At 33.3% G+C, this 20,252-nt stretch overlaps 2 protein-coding genes across 4 annotated transcripts; both read right to left on the reverse strand.

The window, feature by feature from the left end:
• Positions 1-5,015: 5,015 nt before the first annotated feature.
• LOC133692391 (uncharacterized) lies at positions 5,016-13,242 on the reverse strand. 3 transcript variants are annotated; one of them, XM_062113289.1, is made up of 16 exons: positions 12,861-13,241; positions 12,523-12,684; positions 12,249-12,389; positions 11,846-12,013; positions 11,176-11,475; positions 10,934-11,019; positions 10,133-10,217; positions 9,821-10,033; positions 9,202-9,261; positions 8,957-9,036; positions 8,510-8,835; positions 8,317-8,408; positions 6,927-8,237; positions 6,531-6,832; positions 5,769-5,936; positions 5,016-5,670 (listed from the first exon to the last, which is right to left on the reverse strand). In XM_062113289.1, exons 1-16 carry the CDS (start codon positions 13,113-13,115, stop codon positions 5,535-5,537), a joined length of 3,885 nt encoding a protein of 1,294 aa, XP_061969273.1. In that variant the 5' UTR covers positions 13,116-13,241; the 3' UTR covers positions 5,016-5,534. The 3 variants fall into 3 exon arrangements, with proteins under 3 accessions (XP_061969273.1, XP_061969272.1, XP_061969274.1); XM_062113288.1 differs by having other exon boundaries at positions 12,523-12,699; XM_062113290.1 differs by lacking the exon at positions 5,016-5,670 and having other exon boundaries at positions 5,768-5,902; positions 12,523-12,699; positions 12,861-13,242.
• A 1,788-nt stretch (positions 13,243-15,030) lies between these two features.
• LOC133690512 (uncharacterized) lies at positions 15,031-17,463 on the reverse strand. The gene is made up of 3 exons (XM_062110736.1): positions 17,122-17,463; positions 15,602-15,661; positions 15,031-15,495 (listed from the first exon to the last, which is right to left on the reverse strand). Exons 1-3 carry the CDS (start codon positions 17,461-17,463, stop codon positions 15,031-15,033), a joined length of 867 nt encoding a protein of 288 aa, XP_061966720.1.
• Positions 17,464-20,252: the final 2,789 nt, after the last annotated feature.

Consider the following 20,252-nt stretch of genomic DNA (forward strand, 5'->3'; position numbering starts at 1 on the left):
ACTGGTCTTGTAGTTTCTCCAAGTTGTAGAGCCATCTGTGCACACCATCTATTTCAGCTGACACCCATAATGCAAATTTCCAACTTTATCCACACGTGAACGACCTAAATAGTCCAAGCCTTTCAAATTGTCTGCTACCAATTTTCTAGTAACGAGCCTCGGCTACAAACAGCAGATTTCTTCTGGCATGCTCCGAGAATTGTGAACAGAGGAGGTGTGATCCTTCGGCATCACCACGTCAAGATCGATGATCGATGATTAGATCTCTGATTGACAGACTTGTGGTAGATGACGAGCAGCGCTCTCAAACCTTATCAGCGCAATGATCGTGAGAGAAATATGAGAAGCACAGCTATATGTTTTTCAGGATTTTGTAACATAAGTCTGAACTTCTTTTTTGAAAAATGAAACAGTTTGTTAAAAAATTCAAGAGAATAACTTAGATTGGAAAAATATTTAAAAAAATAATATAGTTTAGACACAATTGTATTTTTAAATACTAGTTTTGTACATAAGAATATCAATTGTATTTTTAAAAATAATATATTTTTAAACACGACTGTATTAACTTATATTAATTATTTTAAAAAATTCTTAATTAATTAATATATTATAGTTTTTAATGAGTGATGCAATGCTAAACAAATGCTCAGGTTTCGATTGGAAATACAGCCAGCCACGCAGTCGGTTGCATTCCCAAGCAGATTCAGACAAGGGATGGTTTTTGAAAACTGTACTTTTAGTGCCAGTCTCAAAATCGTTTGATAAAACAGTGGCTAAATGATCAAAATTGGTCTGGACTTTATATCAAATTCAAATTAGTTTTTGAATTTTTTATTTAAGTATTTTGAATAGAAACACATATTCCTTCATTAATCTTCATTACAAATAATTTTTTAAAAATGCAATATTTGTCGTGAAAATATATAATTTGAAATAAAAAAATTGATGAAAAATTGGATTGAATAGTCTATTTTTTTTAAAAAATAGTTTTTATCACTTAAATATGAAAATTCTAAATCAAAGTTAAGTTTAAATTGACCTAAAGTTCACATTTTGTTTATTTTTGTGTTTCAAAAGCGTTTTTGAAAGAAATTAATTTTTTTTTTTAAATTAATTTTTTTTTGGTGTTTTCAAATCATTTTAAAATATTTATATCAAAAATAATTTTTTAAAAATAAAAAATATTATTTTAATATATTTTTAAATAAAAAACAATTTAAAAAAAATCATTACAATTATAAATATTTCGTCTGGTTTAATTTAACATAAAATAATGTTATCAAGGTGTAGTGTGAAAATATTTCTGCGTGTAACAGTTTCCATCACATCAAAGCTACAGCTAAAATCTTTAGCCATGCATAACAGAGCCTCGTTTGGTAGATGAAAATTATTTAATAAATACGGTTGGAGAAATTTGAAATTGAATATTCATATTCTAACTATTTACAAAATCTAATGGAGATAGCATATCCCTGTAGCTTGTGCTGTTTATTCACATGATAATTCCTTTTTTTTTGGTCCCTCAGTTTTTTTTTATTTTTCATTTTGATTCCTTGATTTTTTTTTATTTGGCCCTTTCATTGCATTAATTTATAACTGGTCTTCATGATTAATTTTTATGCCTGCTTACTTGTGGGGAATCTCACGATATCGGAGGATTGTTTTGTCATTTAGTTAATACTTGATTTTATAAAATAAAATTTAATTTTACTAATTTAAAAAAAATAAGGTTTTGGGGTCCAGATTTGAAATCTATACAAATATCAAGTTTGTTTTTGCTAATATTAGGAACTCATTATTTAGGATTTTTGTTTTAAGTTCTTTATCAAAATTAAATTTTTGTTTCTATTTTATTATTTAAATTGAGTATTGTAACAATAGAACCAAAAGGAAAGAAAAAAAAAACTATTTTTTTGTTTTTCTTCCTTGATAAAGTGGTAACCAAATGAAGAACTAAAATGAATTTTATATCAAATAAAAGTCATTCCTATGCATATATATAAAAAACTAAAAGTTAAAATAGATTATTTAAAGATTCATTTTCTCATCACTTAAATCTTTTTTAATATTTTTAAAAAGTATTAATATTAAATATGTTGAAACATAAATAAGTTATTAAAATGATTTTTTTTCATTGAAATGCCTATAAAAAAATTATATTTATACTGTTAAAAAAGATATGTCAATAGCTGAATTTTGCCTACTGGAGATGCTCTAACAACATTTCAAATGCAATTCATGGCAGGGAACCGGCAGTTCGATCCAAGTTGAGAGTGGAAAGGGCAGCATGGTAAATAAACCCATCGTCAAATTTCATGGTTGCCACTAGCGACCATAAAGTGATGGTTGCTTTCCTTTCCTTCTCGCCAAAACGTCACGTCAGTGTGGTCAGAGAAGGCATTGATCAATTAATCCAGACCAGAAGACAGCCTATAATGAGATGTCTCTCTCCCTCTCTCTCGCACTCTTTTTAAATAAAAAATAAAATGAATTATCAGCGAATAAATTTTGCAAACGCCAAGAATTAAAGGATAGTGTCAGAGTTCGGGGCCCCCGTGAACTGGGCCTTTTCTGGTTAGCCGTGGCAGGGAGATCTGACTTCCAAACTATTGCTCCCGGGCAACTCGCTGATTTTTTCTTCCTTTTATGAAATTAAAAAAACACTAATAGCAAGTTTGTTTTTATATTTTAAAAATATTAAAAAAAAACATATTTGCATTTTTTATTTTAAATGATAATTTTGTCATTCACGGTTACACAAATGGCTTTTGGAGGTACAACAATATTGTGTGGTGAACATTAAAATAACTAATATATTATCGAAATAAAAGAAAAATTTGCACTGGTGGGTAGGGTTAGTTTTGGCTTCTTCATTTTATTTTAGTAAAATTACCACAAAGCCTTTAAATGTGAATTTTCTTTGCCTTGGATAAATGGTATTTTTGTCTTTTCATTTTGATTTTTTAGTAGTTATCAAGTATGACCAAGTGGTTGCGCATGGTTTATCTCATGGTTTTTGGATGACACAAACAACACCATCCGACAACCAAATTCTAGCTTTTAAGATGACTTTTTAATCCCCATGGCATTGTTTTCATTATTGGGCGGCATGTGTTACAAAAATATGACAGGTTTTTTTTACGGTTGGAGTTTCTTTTTTCCTCTCTTTTCCTTATGTTTCAGAGCCAACCCCTACACAGGGACGGAGCAAGAAGAAAAAAAAGTAAGGGGAGCCAAATTAAAAAAAATATTTTAAAAAGAGTAAAACTTTAATTATTTTACAAAGAGAGAGGCTGAGAAAAATTTCCTTGCAGGGGCCCGGGCCCCTGCCAGCCTCCCCCTGGTTCCGCCACTGCCCCTACACATTTTCACAATAACTCTTTTATTTATTTTTTTATTCAAATTTGATCCATATTTTTTATTGCTATTTGTTTTATTTTGAATTATCTATATAGTTGAGATTTTCTTTCAATTTAATCCTCCTTTAGTTTTTTTTAACTTTCATATTTGGTTTGATTTTTTAAAATATTATCTTCACTAAATTATATTTTCAATTGCATCCCTTGATATTTTATATTATTCTCTTAATTAAATATATTTTTGAATTGCATCTTTTGATGTTTTACACCATTCTCTTAATTGAATTATTTATTTATTTGCATCCCTTAATATTTTTGTTCATTTTATTTTATGTCAGATTTAATTTTTATTTATTTAATTACTATTTACTTTATTTTTAATTATTTTTCACTTAATTTTTTTATTTCATCCTTTATCATTTTATTGATAAGGATTTTGTTAGCTTTTTGTACCACAAATTTGAATAATTAAATCAGGTTAGATTATATATTTTTTTTCAAGTTTTTTTTAACAATTAATTTTGATTATACCATTTTTCTACAGAGTTATCTTAATTTTACGTGGTAGGTCATAGATTTCAAATATTAACTCAGTTTTGTCTAATGCAATATTTTTAAAAAATTATTTGTTGTTGTTATTGTTTTATTTTTTATTATATTATAAACTAATTAAGATTTAATTTGGTGATCAATTTTTTTTTAATTCTTTAAAAATATAACTATCACTCGAAATTTTGTTAGGTTAAAAAAAAGTTTAGTCTGGGACTTGCCGGGCATATAACGGTTCTAAAGGTGCTCCTCACTGGTCTTTCTCCTCCGCAGGGTTAAGCCTGCTCCTCAATAAATGGTCTTGGGAAAGAAAGTCCTTCTGCCCCTCTCTTTCCTTCGGAACCTAAACCACGGTGTCATGCGGGACACCAGTGCAGTAACTTCTATCGCCCTTTCTACACCCCTTTTCTAATTGATTTAGTACTAGTTTTCCAATTTTATATACTTTTATAAATATTCTGGTAATAAAAGCCAAAAGGGGCCGAAGCCCAAACAAGAACAAAATAAAATAAAAAATACAAGCAATAATAACGGGTATTGTATTTTCACACCAATTACATCCTGGTGTGTGTATACACTCTAGATAGCTGGTATATTTTGTTAGTAGAAAAATAATAATTATATAGAGATTGATCGATATAAATCGATTTAGTTAATACAATCCCGGTAATTAGTAAAAATATAACTTAACTTGTAAATATTTAAGATAATATTTTTTTAAAAAATATTGATACATCAATATATTAGATCGATTTGGGTTAATCCAGATTAACCTGTTAAATCTATGACTGGGGTTATGAAACCGTGACAACCTCATATAAAACAAATTAAAACAAATTATAATGTCCAATTCTTAATATAAAATTAAAAAAAATCAATTAAAAACAAAAAAATCAATTATAATGTGCAAATGAAAAATTAAAAAAAAACAATGTTTTTTATTTATATTTATTTTAATCCTTGCTTTTTTAAATTTTTTTAACAATAATCTAAAGTTCTATTTTATAAAATCAATCTTTCATTTAATATCAAAATATTCTCAGACATCTCATATACTCGAAAACCTGGGAAGAAAAATGACATATAAATAACATGAAATACGTGTACAAGAAAAATGACATATAAATAACTACACCCTTTTTTAATATAATTTTTAATTACAATATAAACGTAAATACTATTTTAATGAAAAAACATAACCATACCGCACGAGTCATTTTCGTCCCCTTAAAAATAAATTGTCTTATTTTATTTTTTACAGACCACTAATCCAGCCAAAATGTTTTCGAAAATGAAGTCCCCTTGTTCAAATACGAGATAAAAAAGAAATCAGTATTAGCTTTAAATCAAGATGGAATCGTGCAACCATATCAAGGCGACAAATTAGATCTCGCCCCCAGGTCTCATTGGCATGACGCCTGACAAATCTTGGGCCATGCCATCAATACAAATAAAATTAGCAGCCACTCTATTTGTTCCTCTGTGATTCCCGAATGTCATAAGAAGCTTCGCCTCCTTTACATGATGTCCTCAATTCTCGTAGCAGCTGCAATGAGTTAATAGCTATACCAGAGTTAGTGAAGAGGTAAAAACTGTACACTGTGTTAGTCCTTGGCAACAAGGTTATATAGTTTTATCTGTGCCGTCCATTGATTGTGGCAACATCTTCGGGTAGATGTTAGACCGACCCAGCAATGAAATTTCTTCTGGAGACAACATTAGTGAACCACCGCTCAAGTAGTTTCGAGAAGCTCGTGTCCTATATGATAAGTTGTAATTAATTTAACTCGAGGTAATGTGGAATAAAGATTACCAGCATTAAAAAGGTTGGGTAATTCTAGCATCACAATTATGTACCTCCGTCCTTTTATCTTGTCAATGCTTGCCGATAATCGAGAAGCTTCTGATCTGGCAATGTGGCCGAGAGAAGATAGATATTCATAGAACGCTTCACCTTTCACTGTCATGTATGATCGCGAAGGGACTAGTGACTGAATTATATCAAAAAGACAAGACTTCATTTCACTGTTTGCAGAAAACCAAAGTTAATGAGTTAAGAGAGAGAGCGTTGCAGTTAATATAGAGATTTAGTTCACAAAACAAGAGAAAAATGCACGCAATTGGCAGTTACAAAGCATGAAATTCCCTGAGGAATTTTTTTGTACAAAGGAATAATTTAATATCGAGGGACGGGGAATTTGTAAACGAGCTGATAAGATATGCTCTCAGACGACGGAAGGGAAAAATAAAATAAAGGAATAATCCTCATAAAATCAATACATAAACAGACATCAATATGCACTGCTTGATTAGACATTTGATAGCCTATAGGGCATTATTTCGCATGTTATACAGGCATCTAGTCCCACGTAGCTTTGCTTCGTCTGTTCAAAAATACCGTTTTAATTCAGAAATTAAAAAGGATATGGCAATAGCACGAATTCTTTGCAACATGCATGCAGTACCAAGAGAATTTTAAGATTCATTGCACGGCCGTGACTTATTATTAAATTGTGAGGTTTGATCTGTAATTCAACCACGTGGAAATATTCAAGTCAGTCTACAAATTGTGTGTGTGTGACAGTACGAGCATGAGTAGAACAGATTTGAGCTCCGTACCTATTTGATGACGCCCCCCTTTCTGGTTGGTTCATCTCAGTACTCAACCTAGAGTGTGAGCTCTTGCTACTCAAATTCTGTCTAACCAAGTTATCAACTTCCATCATACTAGCGGTGGACAGCATCTCCCTGGTGAAATCTACCTTGGAATCCAAACCCATTCTTAACCCTAAATTAGCAATTTCTTTGGCATAAAAGCAAAAACCTTGCTGCGTTATTGCTGATGACATTTTCAAATTCTCATCGAAGCAGCTGGATACATCCATTACCTCAGAATGGACCACTGATGATTCCAAGGAATCCTGCAACAAAATAAAAATAAAAATGCACCATCATGAACCAACTAGCTGAGGATAATACACAAGGAAAGGGTTTTAATTGTTAATGCATACTTACCAAAGTCCGGTGATTCGAAAGCAACAGTTCAGCTTCTGAAATCAGATTGCTCATTCCATAAGCAAGGTCCATCATCCTAGTAGCATCTATGACTTCTGAGGTGACAAAATGTCTTAGATCTGGGTGACGATTGCAAAGTTTTCTCCATGATTCACGCACTAAATCAGTCATCATACAGGATCGAAATTTCTCCACTGGCTTGGATTTCTTATTGAAATCCATGCAGCTATACTTATCCATCACTTTATATTCTTTTGTTAAAGCTTCCAAGTGTTCATTTCGAGAATCTTCTACCACTTCAGGAGATAATTCTGCAATTACATCACAAGTACTTCCCAACATATCAGGCACATATCTGTCAATATTGTCAGTTTCAACAGGCAACAGGTTTTGCTTGGACTCAATGATCATTGAAACTTCTTCCAAAGCATCACCCACTCGAGTGCAGGACACCATACTAAATGACACCTCTGTTCCATTATTAATTTCAGTTTCAGGAGCAAATGTTGATTCTGGCACGCATGATGCATCAACGGTCATGCATGTCTCTTTTACATGTAAATTAATTCCTATATCTGGATATTTACTATGATTTTCATCTAGTTTCTCCGCTCCAGAACAAAGTTGCATGTCAGTTGATGGTTGCATGCTTAAACAATGAGAGGGAAATCCACCATCAGCTTCAAGGATTAATTCATAGTTAGTATCCCCGTCTGTAGTTAAGGTAACTCTGTCATTGACCATCTCATCTTCAGAATCAGAAGGCATTGCTACATCGAGCTTCCTTCTATTTTTTCTTGGATTCAAAGACACCGGGGTCCCAGGGGAATTGAAAACGTCACATACTGAATCATATGGGATTTTGAAGTGATTGCAATCGTTATCAAAGCAATTTTGGCTTAACATTGCTTCCTTCTTGGTCTTTGTACCACTGTCTTTGCCATAATTATGAATCTTTATGTTATTCTGCATTTCTTTATCTTCAAAATCTTCTTTTATGACCTCCAATGAGACAGAATTTTCTACCATCATAGACAATGAAGTTGTAATCTCCTTTTCAACTAGCTCAGATAACTGACAAGGGAAATCCCATGGCATCATCTTTGGCAAAACTTGATGCCCAGCCTCAGGATCAAACATCAGAGGACCAAACAGTCTTTTTGCTTCTCTACTTGGAGACAGTTTTCTAATTTGTCTGCCCTGAAACCAGAATTGAAGATGCATAATGGTTTTTCGGATATCTCCTAGACAATATTCAACCACTTGCTTTAGTAGATGAGCTTGAATGTTGACCTTCTCAGCAGAACAAACCTACGAGTAAATAAAAACATCAATTTAAGCTAGATACAAAATCAAAACCATGAGAACGCACATAACAAGAAGAACATACCATATCTGCAAGCTGAAGAAGCTCCTTCTCTGATGGCAACACAAAACAAACTTCTAGCCTGTCCAAATTGGCAGGAAGATCAGGGTTTTCACCTGGTAACCACCACAATCACAGATTAGCGATGATAAAAAAGAAACTACCAGAACAAACATGTCATGCAACAGGAAACAATTTTAACCAGCAAGCCTCTTACAATTGCTGGTCAGTATCACAGGCCCTTTTGCCTTTTCAGCTATTTGTTGTATTGCAGAGACAAAGCCACGGTCTTCAGTAAAAGCAAGATCCACATCTTCAAAAAGAATCAAGTGTTTAAGTTTCCCTTGACCACAGGCAATTGTGCTGTCGTTAGAATCAAACTTAACCGTGGCCTCAGTGGCTCCAAGAGAATTATCCTCATCTGATATTGGTACCACCTCAACCATTTTTCTGTAGAAATCTTGTGTCAATTTACTGTCAGGAAGGGCTGAGGAAAATTTTGTAATGTTGTTGCTCTGTGGTTCCACATGAGTTTTCTGTGACCTGGAAGTAATACACTTTATTGTAGAATAGAGGATTATATTCCCAAAGGTTTTTAACTGTCACATAACGTTGGAAAACAAATTAAAGGAACTCTGTGCATTGCTGCTAAATATCGACAAACCAATGAAGGAAATGGGATTCTAATGCCTCTCCATATCTTTGTTTCACCAAAGCTCCATTTCGATAATCTGATGCATTGACCTGAGGATGATGATATGGCAAAACATTTAGTTTTCTCTTTACAGACTCCTGCAATAATGTTATGCTATTCACTCTAAGGATTAAAAACCTATATGTTGCCATGAAAAAAAAAAAGGATGCAATGTTTAGCATGACATCTAAGAAAGCCCCCTTAAGCAGCAGCACCTCAAGAACTTTGAATCCTTCTTCTTTTGCACAAGCATAGATAGCAGCAGACTTCCCGCTCTGCAACAAAAGAGAATATGTCTAACTACTGGGATGGAAGTAAAATTTGCACTAAATTAACACTGACACACTGCATTTATGGACAGTTTTTGACAACACAGTTAATTATTTAGTATTGGAAAGAAACTCTCTACATCAAATATTCTAAACAGTCCTCTAAACTAAAGTATGAACAAGAATAGTCCATATCCAAATTGTAAAACATAAAACAAAAGATTTCATAACATGAACAGAATTATCAGAATGATTTCACAGAACAAGCTGAAATCTTTCCCTGACCTGAAGCAAACTAAGAAAAATGATTCAGAGAAGAACACAAGGGGCTAACTATTAATTGTATAGCATGCTGACAAAAGCAGTTGCCAGAAGTGTCCTAGAAACCTTCCATTTTTTGGAGAACAGTCAAAATAAAACAGAAAAAAAATTTAATTTCATCCTTTATGAATTGCAAACAAGAGGAACTTTCATTTGGAATTCCACAGCTAATTTCTTTCCACAGGCAACCCAAAAGAACAAGCATTAGGAATGCATGAAGCATTAAGATGGAATTGATTCATACCCCAGTTGGTCCAGTGATCAAAAGAACATTCTTAAGGCTGGCCCCTTCATTATTGTTTTCTGAATCAGATTCACTTTGGACAAAGTTATAATCAGCATCTTGTCTATCACATACATCACCGCTATAGGTATCTGTACAGACTTGATGGCCCCTTTGTTGCCAAGAATGAAGCCAGTTGCTCAAAAGTTTCACTGATTCATCATTTCCACAAACCTGTAGGAATTTTTGGGAGAAACTATTACAGTAAGAAAAAAGTTTACACATAACAAAGACTGTTAATATGATAAAAGAAGTAGATTCTAAAAGTCTGACCTCAGTGGCCTTCTTTGGCTGGTACTTATCTGTCCATAATCTATTCTCAATCTGTTTAGTGCAACTAATGTACAATGGGACTGTCCTGCAGTATCAGCAATGCAATAAAAAGAACATTACCTACACACACTAACAATCTGAGATTGGTCAGGTAAAAGCAGCAGCAAAACTATCATTCATGTACCAAGTTCCAAACTACTTTATGATAAGACAACCAATACATTTGGGCTAAGCCATGTCAGCAGCAAGTTGACGCTATTAGATTATCGTTGCTAGATTCAAAAACCAGCTTGACCACCATGTCATGCAGTTTAAACCCTAAACACTGATGATAATGGGAAATTATATCATATAAGGTAGGAGTGGAATATTTGCTTTCATATTCACTGTTAGAGAATGCTAAATAGGTTCAGGTACTTGGTAGTTGGTATTTTGCATATAATGTAGTTTGCTTATGGCTATTGCAATTCACAAATCAGACTTCCATTTCTAGCTAGCATTCGTATAATTCTTTCCATTCATTAAGGACCTTTCCACTGCTCCTTCCAGCCATCAAAATCTGAATCAATGAGCAACAGGAGTGATTATACATATGATGCAGATGAGAGAACTGATCCCTTGAAGCTACAACCACATGCATCAGCATCAACAAGATTTTACTCTACAATTCAAGGACTGCATTTATAAAAGTAGTGTGCACTAAACAAACTGTGGCAACAGTTACAGAAGTCATCAATTCACATGCAAACAACATATGGCTAACAGAGTGAAACAAGTAGGATTTCCAATGATGATCCAAACCTTTCTTGAAGAAGATCACTTGGCTGTTTAGCATCTGATTTTCTAGCAGAAGCAGAAATGATATGAACTTCAACAGCCTCACAGTCCTGCAAGTAACACATTTATAATCTCAAAAATGGGAATGTGAGATGCAGAGTTGCTTAACAATCTGAATTACGGTGAGAACAATTTCTTCCCAAATGAAACTAAAAAATGGGTGGGGGTGAAGATACAAGATTGTTAACAGGTGTTGCTATACATACAGTTTCTGTATCCTCTGCAAGCTGACAGCATCCCAACTGCACATCAGATGATCTGGAAGAGACTATTGCTGGTGCTTCACACACAAATTCTTGTTGACAAAGGCATTGATCCAAAGATGCATTATCTCGAGGAAGTGATGTACCAGGAGGATGCGATGAGCTGGGGAAATCATTTATGTCTAATAATCCAATGAAGCCTTCAAAGTTTGATGAGAAGGAGCTTTCTAGGCTAAAACTGCTATCGATAAATGGTTTCTCACAAACTATCCAATCACTCCAATCAAGAGGCCTTGCATCATCCTACACAATAATCTTCAAGTTTCAGTTGATGTGAGTTTAAAGTAAAAACAAATGCTAGCTTTTAACACCATTGATGGAACAAGAGTGATTTGAAAACTGATTTCAATGTCCAGTCATTCACACAAGGTCAGAACTAGGTACGTTGCATGAGGTGATTTTGAAAAAATTACAATTTTATGTTTTTCTTTTTGGTGATTTATAGATGTCCATGGACAAATATAAACTATTGCAAACCCTGCCAAACTTTGATACATGCATGCTATAGCTCCCAGTGCATTTTTCGTTTTCATACTTGTCCCCTGGAATTAAAATTCAAGCCATGGTTCTACCCTGCAACTGCAAGGTTGCATAGCCAAAAGTTGATTTGTACCTGACCCCTTTCAAAGACATGAATAGGACCAATATTGATGCCTTTAGCTTTTCTCTGGACCAAGTGATGATTACTTTCCACTGCATTTGTCTCGTCACATCTCTTGCTCACTTTCCATGATGAGAAAAAGGGATGAATTTGCCTTCCAGCAAACATTCGTGAATTTTCCTGATAAAATAGAAATTGATTGTGTTATGCACCAATTCACTTCAGAAGGTATTGGAAAGAGCTAACTTATTGCTTTTAGTTTAAGAATTTCCAACTTCCACACCAAAGTCTGATTTCAATTAAAATTCCATAAGCAGCATGGAGTTTCACCAGTTAACAGTTTCTAAGCCCACAAAGAGAACAAGCACAAAGAGCAAAAAAAATTTCTAGAACTCATGGTATCAAAATAACTAACCTCAGCTGCCATCTTGGCCTCTAACCTCAAATTTAGGATTGGTGGTGATACACCCTGGTTCTCTACCAGATTAGAGAAGCCTTTCCCATTACCTGTGCCATTCTTTTTAGGCGTCCCATTCATAGGTGACTTCTCCTTTGACTGTTGAATAAAACAAATAAATAAAGCACATAAATTGGCAGCAAACTAAGCTGAAATCGTAACCACACTAAACCAGTCAAATCGCCAAAAAATGAACCAATTCATGCTTGCACGTTGATTATTTTACTTTTACCTTTTTAGGAGTTCTACTTTGTGGTGTTGCCTTTCCTATCCGTGTTCGTTTCTTCTGACTCCCACAGCACTCCTCACATTCACCTTCGCCTTTCCCATCCTCGACATTACATTCTTTCTCGCGTTTCTGATAACAGTTGGATTCCGTTCCAGGTAATTTGTGCTGTAACAACATAGACTGTTTGGTAAAAGCACTCGGTATAAAAAACAAGTAACAAAATTATAGAAAAAAACTAAGCTAAATTCACAAATTAGAATAATTCTCACACAAACCAGCCGAATTAACAAGAATTTAAGCAATGTCTTCCGTACCTAAATTACAGCCGATTTTAATCTTACCTTTTTAGGAGTTCTGGTTAGTGGAGTTGTCTTTCCCTTTTGCATTCTCTTCTTCTTATTTTGACTCCCACGATACTCCTCGCCATTGCAGTTTTCATCGATATTTTTTTCACTGTCCAATTCGATTTCCCGCGATTTGTGAGGGAACAGCGTGGACTGTACCAGTCTCCGGCGAACACTCTGTTCCGGCTGTGGAATCTCTTCAGCTGCGGGCGCCGCCGCCACTGGTCCTTCGTCATCGGCTGATATATCCATGTTAAAGTTGATTTAGTGAGTCGATTTTAGGATTTCGACAAATTTAGGGGGGTTTTTCAGGATTTGGGGATTTTGTTAACAGAGAGGAAAAGAAAGAAAAAAACAGAAGGGAGGGGATGGTTTTTGATTAAAATTTTACATAATTTTATTTTTTATTATTAAATTAATTAAAAATTAAAAATTATAATTTATTATAATTTATTTTTTATAAAATTATAATCACATAACTTAATTGATTTAATTTTTTTTTAATTTTATTATTTAATATTAAATTAATTATAAATTAAATTTCATAATTTTTTTTTATAAAGTTATTTTGATTTTATGACTCATATTTTATTCATGTTATTTTGTTGTATTTTATTTTTATATTAATTTTTTTTATTTTTTATTTTTAATAAAGTTAATTGATTTTGTTATTTTGATTTTATGACTCATATTTTTCCGAAAGCTTTCTCCCCGCACACTCAATGTTAGATTCAGAGAAGAAAAGGGAAGACATAGTTATTGGCCCATAATGGACAAGCCACCTCTTTCGATTGAAAAATGTGACTTTATTTTTTCAAGATAATTTTCCTCGCAGATTTTTTTTTAACTGGTGCAACGAATTGAAAAAGAAAAGAAAAGAAAACACTAGGACCTGGCAACTCTAGAAGGAACCTAACTTGACGTGGTAGAACTTAAACCTTCAGGGAGAATAGACCAAACTCGAGAAGGAACCTAATCATTTGCTTTTCATTCAGCAAGGAAGTCGATGCATTGATTTCCTTCTCTTGACATATGCGTCAGGCTGCAGCTCCAGCTGCAGTTAATAGCAACTATGAAATTCTCGACAAGAGCATGATAAAAATGAGAAGAACTGCCAACATCCATAATCGGATAAGTGCTTCAAAAGAGTCAGTCGTCACTGTCACTTGATCGCGATCCAAGGACCAAGTCAATTCCAAACCAAGACGAATGGCTTGTAGCTCAGCTTCCATAATAGTTTTCCGACCGATCAAACCATGAAGCCATGGATCCTCTTCATCCCGGATTAATCCTCCCATGCCACCTTCACAAACCTTGACTGCGGTAAGAAAAATTGTTGAAGTTTTGATTCACGGTGGAAAATACTTCACAATAGGAGTCATGGACGTCTAAATCTATGTTAATGGTCTTGATGAACAGAACAAGAAAAGGAGTGCACAAGCAGGGGTGGTATATATTGCTGCTTCTAAAATTAATCGAACTCTACTCTTCCACGACCATGGACCCGGGGCCATTCATTAAGACAACGGACACAACAAATAAACCAGGAGAAGTGTGTTCTAAATGCCTTCTGTGTTTATCTTCAATCAATCTGCCAACATTACTCTTGATGTACTGCAGCACTGGCCATGGCCTTTCTAGTCAGAATATCAGGACACTTGCAGCACGGGTATCATCTTCCAATATATTTCTCCATAAATTGTAATTTATATCTCAATTTTCCACTATAAACATGAAACTGCAACCTGCTGGATTGTCACTTCAAAATAACCAATTAACCACAGATGTCACACAATTAGCCACAAAAAGAGAGAAATCGCAAGAAAAAATACAAGTCCAGGAATTTTTTTCATTGCAGACATAAAGTGATATAAAGCATCTATGATAATTCCAGCTGCACAGACAATCTATATATACGGTATTGTATTTGTACCTACGTAGTTAATGTAATATCGGTAAGGATGAATGCAAGTTGATGGTATCAATCTAATCCAAATAACCAGCCATGATCAAGTAAAGAGTAAAGAATTAGAGCCAAACCACAAAAGATAGAAGTGTAGATCCTGGACAACCTGCAGAGTATGGATTGCAATTTTCTTTGTCTACACGTAGACGTGTCATGAGAAAAGGGAAGCCGTTTGTACTGCAATTCTGCAAATGAGATCTATTATCCAGGGCAAAATTCACTGAACACAGGCAACCTCTTCTTTGTAGCTGGACCACAGGCATTTACTTCTTCCCTTGATATGCGTTTGTTAGTCTGATGTGGCAAAGCAATATCAATGCCATCATCCTGTGGTGACCAGTAGTCAGAGCAGACGGTGGTAGTGATATCCATTCTAGAGTCTTCAGATTTAATGCTCGCAGTTGGGATTTTGTTGCTATGGTCTGGCCTGATAGAGATATAGGTTCTGCCAAATTCATCAGGTGTGGAGATTGGGGCGGTACTATTCTTGCTGGATTTTTCAGATGTGATGATGGTGGGGCCGATGCTGGTATATTCTGGTATGGTAGAGAAGACTGTTTGTTTTGCTGCAACTGCTGCATTTGTCATAGCAGGAGGAAGAATGCGGCACTTTGGGACATAAGGGCTTGGTCTAGGACTAGCAGCATGTGACTTGCAAGTTTGTACCTGTGCAATACCAAATAAACAAGCACAGTGGCTGTATTAGCCGTTGATTTCTTCCAAATTCAGTACGAAGGTTATCTATAACTGAAATTCAAGGCATTATAATTACCAATTCTTTGTTCTTGATGGAGAAACCAGATGGATGAAACTCATCTTTTCCATGTGCGAACTGCATTTAACAAATATTCTTATCAATTGACCAGAGAACTAGAAGAGCAGTGCTTGCATCACAGCGAATGACAATTGTACACAATCAACATATTAGATTTAAAACAGAGAGCAGCAATAATCTAGAATCTCGCGGGAGTGCTAGTGTAGGGTTCCCGTATGACTAATAGTGCATGGCCAAAAAATAGTCATTGGTATGTCATGACCAGCCAACCATGGGCAGGGTTAGCAGGCAAACCAAATAAAAAATCTTTCCGGTCATAGCCGGGCAATTCCAGTTTAAGGTGAAGGCATTTTAAGACTCCCTAAGCAGCAGCTAGCAATTGAAAGGTTACTAAGCAGCAGCTAGCCACTCAAGACCTAAACATTTTGGAACCCACACATAGTAAATTTGATTCTTAAAAGCTATCATGGCAGAGAATGATCTGCAGAAATGGTATCATTTGCAAGTGAGTATAAACATTAGAAGTCATGCATTAGTTTCATCCAAGTAGCATAAAGAAGAGGAATCTCTTCTGTTGATGGCATGCATATACTGGAGATTTACATATATAGAAGATGAATGAACAAACACAACGCATATTTTTAGATAATTAAGAAGCTCAATAATATATTGTACAAAAGCAAACATAACACTGACTGAACTGCTGTATAGAATTTTCACTCCGACTGGACATGGGTGTCAAAAAAAAAAGTTTGATATAAGAAAATGCAATACATGAGAAGAATTATCGAATGTTTGAGAAACGATTAAGAGGGGGACACAAGTGACCAAAGTGGCTTAAAACACATGTTTATAGGCACAAGGTCAATGTAACTGATTCACTCAACACCAAATTTTGTTTGTTTCTCTCTTTGTCAGTTTGAGTTGTACAATCTCTACTAATCTAGCCAACCAGGGTTGAATAATTGTAAAGTTAGGGCAAACATAAATGAAGAGCCACTGTGTAAAACAAATCATGAGTGCTTGCATGCACCTCACTCAGTTGAAAATCATCACATAACAAAGCTCTTCAGTGGTGCATTATGAAAATAAAATGAACTTCTGTAGTGGTGGCGGAATGCTAATAAGTCTAGAGGCATGCATAGTCCAAAATGGAATTCCAACAGAACCAGTACCGTCAGGGGCTTGAAACAATGCAGGCTCAAGAAAAATGATCTCCTAGTTGCCTAGAATCAGCAGCTTTTCCGCAAAACTCTCTCAGGATCCAACCGAAAATAATTTAAACCTCTAGTTTCTCTTGTTTTCATACCGTTGTTCATGAGCAAATTCGTCTCCTTACCAAAAGAAGAGGTGTATTTTCAGGTACAAGTTTCCATGAGCCAGATTTTGAATGCTATAAGAATCTAGCTAGATGAGTTCTAGTATAAACTTGACTATGTCATTCCAAACTTCCATCGCTGAAAATCAAGCGGTCCTTCCTAAACTGATAAAGAGAGTGCGTGAGAAAGAGACCTGACGGTTGCATAGCGGCAGTGTCCAAGATCCTCCCAAGCTCTGCGAAGTTCCTTCTTATACACGCTCTTTCCCGAAAAAGAAGAGGAAGAATTGCATGATGATCCACTTCCGACTAGCGGCGAAACCAGAACTCCATCCATCACTAAAACTTCGTCTTCCTCCACCATCGGTGTCTTTATATTCTCAAGCGGCGATAACGGCGATCTGGAACTCCCGCTGCTTCTGCGCTGGTAATTGCGAGAGAATCTGTCGCCGCCTGGTGATTTCATTGGAGATCCGACGCCGCCGCGCAAGTATGCCACCAGTATGGAGTCTTTGTTTACTGCCTTATTTAGCGATTCCATCTGCAATTGGAGACTGTTACATTAGTTTTTTCATTCTCTTTTCTTTTCCAGGTTCAGGAATTTAAACTCTCCCGCCTAAAATTATATGAAAATAGCCGTTCTTAAATCAAATAAACCTGTGGCCAATAGGTGGGTATGAATTCACATGGTATTTGTTATTGTGATGGAAGGTGATTTATAAAAGTTTTTTTTACTTTAAAAAAAATATATAAAAAATTATTATTTTTTATATAAGTATATTAAAATCATTAAAAAATATTGAAAAAATATCAATTTGATAATTTTTTTAAAAATATATTCTTTTAAAATACTCTTAAATACAAGTAAAAATACAATATCAAACAGTTACTTTCACCATAGATATAAGTCCTATTTTATCTATTGTTGATTTATTTATTTTTAAATAGATATCCACTTAAACTCGTTTAACACTTCCCTTGTCCTCAAACACATTTAGATTATTTAATTAATTTTAGTTATTTTCAGAAATAAGAAATATATATAATTGAAAAATATTTTTAATAAGAGATTAGATTGTAATTAATAAATATGTGAAAATCAAAACTTTTTACAATAAAGAATAATTTGTAAAGAAAATGAAATTTATATATTAAAATAATTTTTTCAAAAAATTCAGAAACTAAACGAACATTTCTAAAAATTTCATTTTTCTTTTACATGTACCCCGCTGAACCCGTGTTTACGTCAGTCCATTAGTGACCTTGGATACGAGTAGTATTTGTCAATCGTAATTGGCGCGAGATTTTAGCTATTTGGATGCGAGTGTGTTTGATATTGCGATAGCTGTAGTGATTATGATTTTAAAAAAATTATTTTATAAAAAATATTTTTAGTTGAGGTTGGTTTGAAAAATAGGTGTTTGGTTAAAACTGTGGTTGAAATTGAGGTTAAAGAAAAAATAGTTTAATATGTTTGGTTAAGAATACTTTTGAAATTGAGATTATAAAATAATTTTTAAAAATATATATTAATATTGATGTTTTTTAATTTAAATATTGTGGATTTAACTATTGTTATTATATCATGAAATAAATAATATTTTATATAAAATATTTTTTATTATTTCATGAAACCATTTATAATTTTATTACGTACGAAATACATCTGACAAAAACTACAATTTCATAATATTATTAGGTATAAAATTCACTCTAAATTAATTTTTTAAAAAAAATAAATATTAAAAAATATAACACATTATTTCTGCGTTTCTAGTAACGCAGGCAAGTCAATTGTATTGTTCACATGAAAACATGAACAATGAAAAAAAATTAAAAAATCGCTGTTTTTTTCTGCGTTTCTAACGCAAAAATTAAATGGAGCCCAACGAACAATATATCGATTTTTTTCTTAACCAAACAGAATAAAACGGGCTCATACTGTGTATGGCAGCAGGAGGAACTTGGAAATTGTTTGGAGCGTGTGTGCGCGTGCGTGTTTGGAGAGGAACTTTCTCGTGTTTGTGGGGCCCAACTGCTCCACTAAACCACAATCCAAGAGAGAGGCGTTCCTATATTCCTTCGTTGCGTGGGGAAAAAGATTTTTACTTGCCAGCGAAATCTTAACTGTCACTGGTAAATTTTTAACTCTAATAGCTTTGCTTTGTATCAATAGTTTTTATATTTTATATTGTGCATAATTATAATTGTATTTTAAATATTAATTTTATAAAAAATAAAATAAAATACATTTTATTTATTTTTACATGAAGAAATTAATATCACGTGAGTTTTAATTAAATACGTACTTTTTTAAACCACAGTTAAATATTATTTCTAATTTTTTTTAAAATCACAATCACAGTTAAAACACACACGTGTACGTCTCCTGGGTTGTGGGATCCTTCAAGCCACATGGGCTTGGTAGTATAGGCCCGGACTCTTTTATGTAAATCTTTAGTTTCTCCTGCTCTGAGCATTTGGGCTCGTACAACTACCACCGGATAGAATATATTAAAATCATCATTAGGTCGTTTGTTTTATATAAAATAACTTGTCTTGAAAAAATAGTTTGCATAAGAAAAATTTAATAAAATATATATTTTCTTTTTTTATTGTCTAGTTATCTGGATAAAAATCACTTGGGAATTAATTATTTGTTAAAAATACATGTTGAAAAAAAATGTCATATGTGGTAGTGTTTGGAAATGAATTCCAAAAGTTGTTTAGAAAAAAATGGTTTTTTAAAAAATTATTTTATATATATTTTTTGATTATTTTGATGTGTTGATTTTAAAAATATTTTTTTAATATATTTTTAGATAAAAAAATATTTTAAAAATTAATCTCTATCACAATATTGTTTAATAAGATTAGTATTATAAAATATTTCCATCTTTTGGGAATCGTGAGTTGTTTTTTCATTATTTTGATCTTATCTTATCTTTGATTGCAAAATATTTTATAAGTGTCGAGTCTTCCTAAGTAAACTAACGAGGAAAAATATTTCATCAAAGTATATTTTAAGTGGAACAAACTTAGCTAAAAATTAAAAAAAAAATCTCACAAAATTCTGAGCCTGCTATGGATAATTTTCTTTTTTGACTAAATCTAAGAGATAAACTTAAAAATATTTCTTAGAAAAAACCAAGGATGTTTTATTTTATTTTAAAAATGTAGTTAATAATACTTGGTAAATGCAAATAAGTGAATCAATTATTAAAGCCTAGCTAGTTAAAAAATGTTTAACAATTATTTTTTAAAATATTTTACTCAAAAATATATTAAAATATTATATTTTTTATTTTTAAAAAATTATTTTTTATATCA

The sequence above is a fragment of the Populus nigra genome, chromosome 4 (assembly GCF_951802175.1).
Source record: "Populus nigra chromosome 4, ddPopNigr1.1, whole genome shotgun sequence".
Lineage (NCBI taxonomy): Eukaryota > Viridiplantae > Streptophyta > Magnoliopsida > Malpighiales > Salicaceae > Populus > Populus nigra.

Bases quoted from the DNA above. Each gene is read 5' to 3' on its own strand.
- LOC133692391 (XM_062113288.1), bottom strand. From the start codon at position 13,115: ATGGATATATCAGCCGATGACGAAGGACCAGTGGCGGCGGCGCCCGCA. The intron at 11,020-11,175 runs GTATGTATAGCA...TGTTACTTGCAG, and splicing joins TTGCAGAGGATACAGAAACT to GACTGTGAGGCTGTTGAAGT. The intron at 10,218-10,933 runs GTTTGGATCATC...CTGATACTGCAG, and splicing joins AGTGATCTTCTTCAAGAAAG to GACAGTCCCATTGTACATTA.
- LOC133690512 (XM_062110736.1), bottom strand. From the start codon at position 17,463: ATGGAATCGCTAAATAAGGCAGTAAACAAAGACTCCATACTGGTGGCA. The intron at 15,662-17,121 runs GTCAGGTCTCTT...TGTTAAATGCAG, and splicing joins GACACTGCCGCTATGCAACC to TTCGCACATGGAAAAGATGA. The intron at 15,496-15,601 runs GTAATTATAATG...GGTATTGCACAG, and splicing joins CCATCAAGAACAAAGAATTG to GTACAAACTTGCAAGTCACA.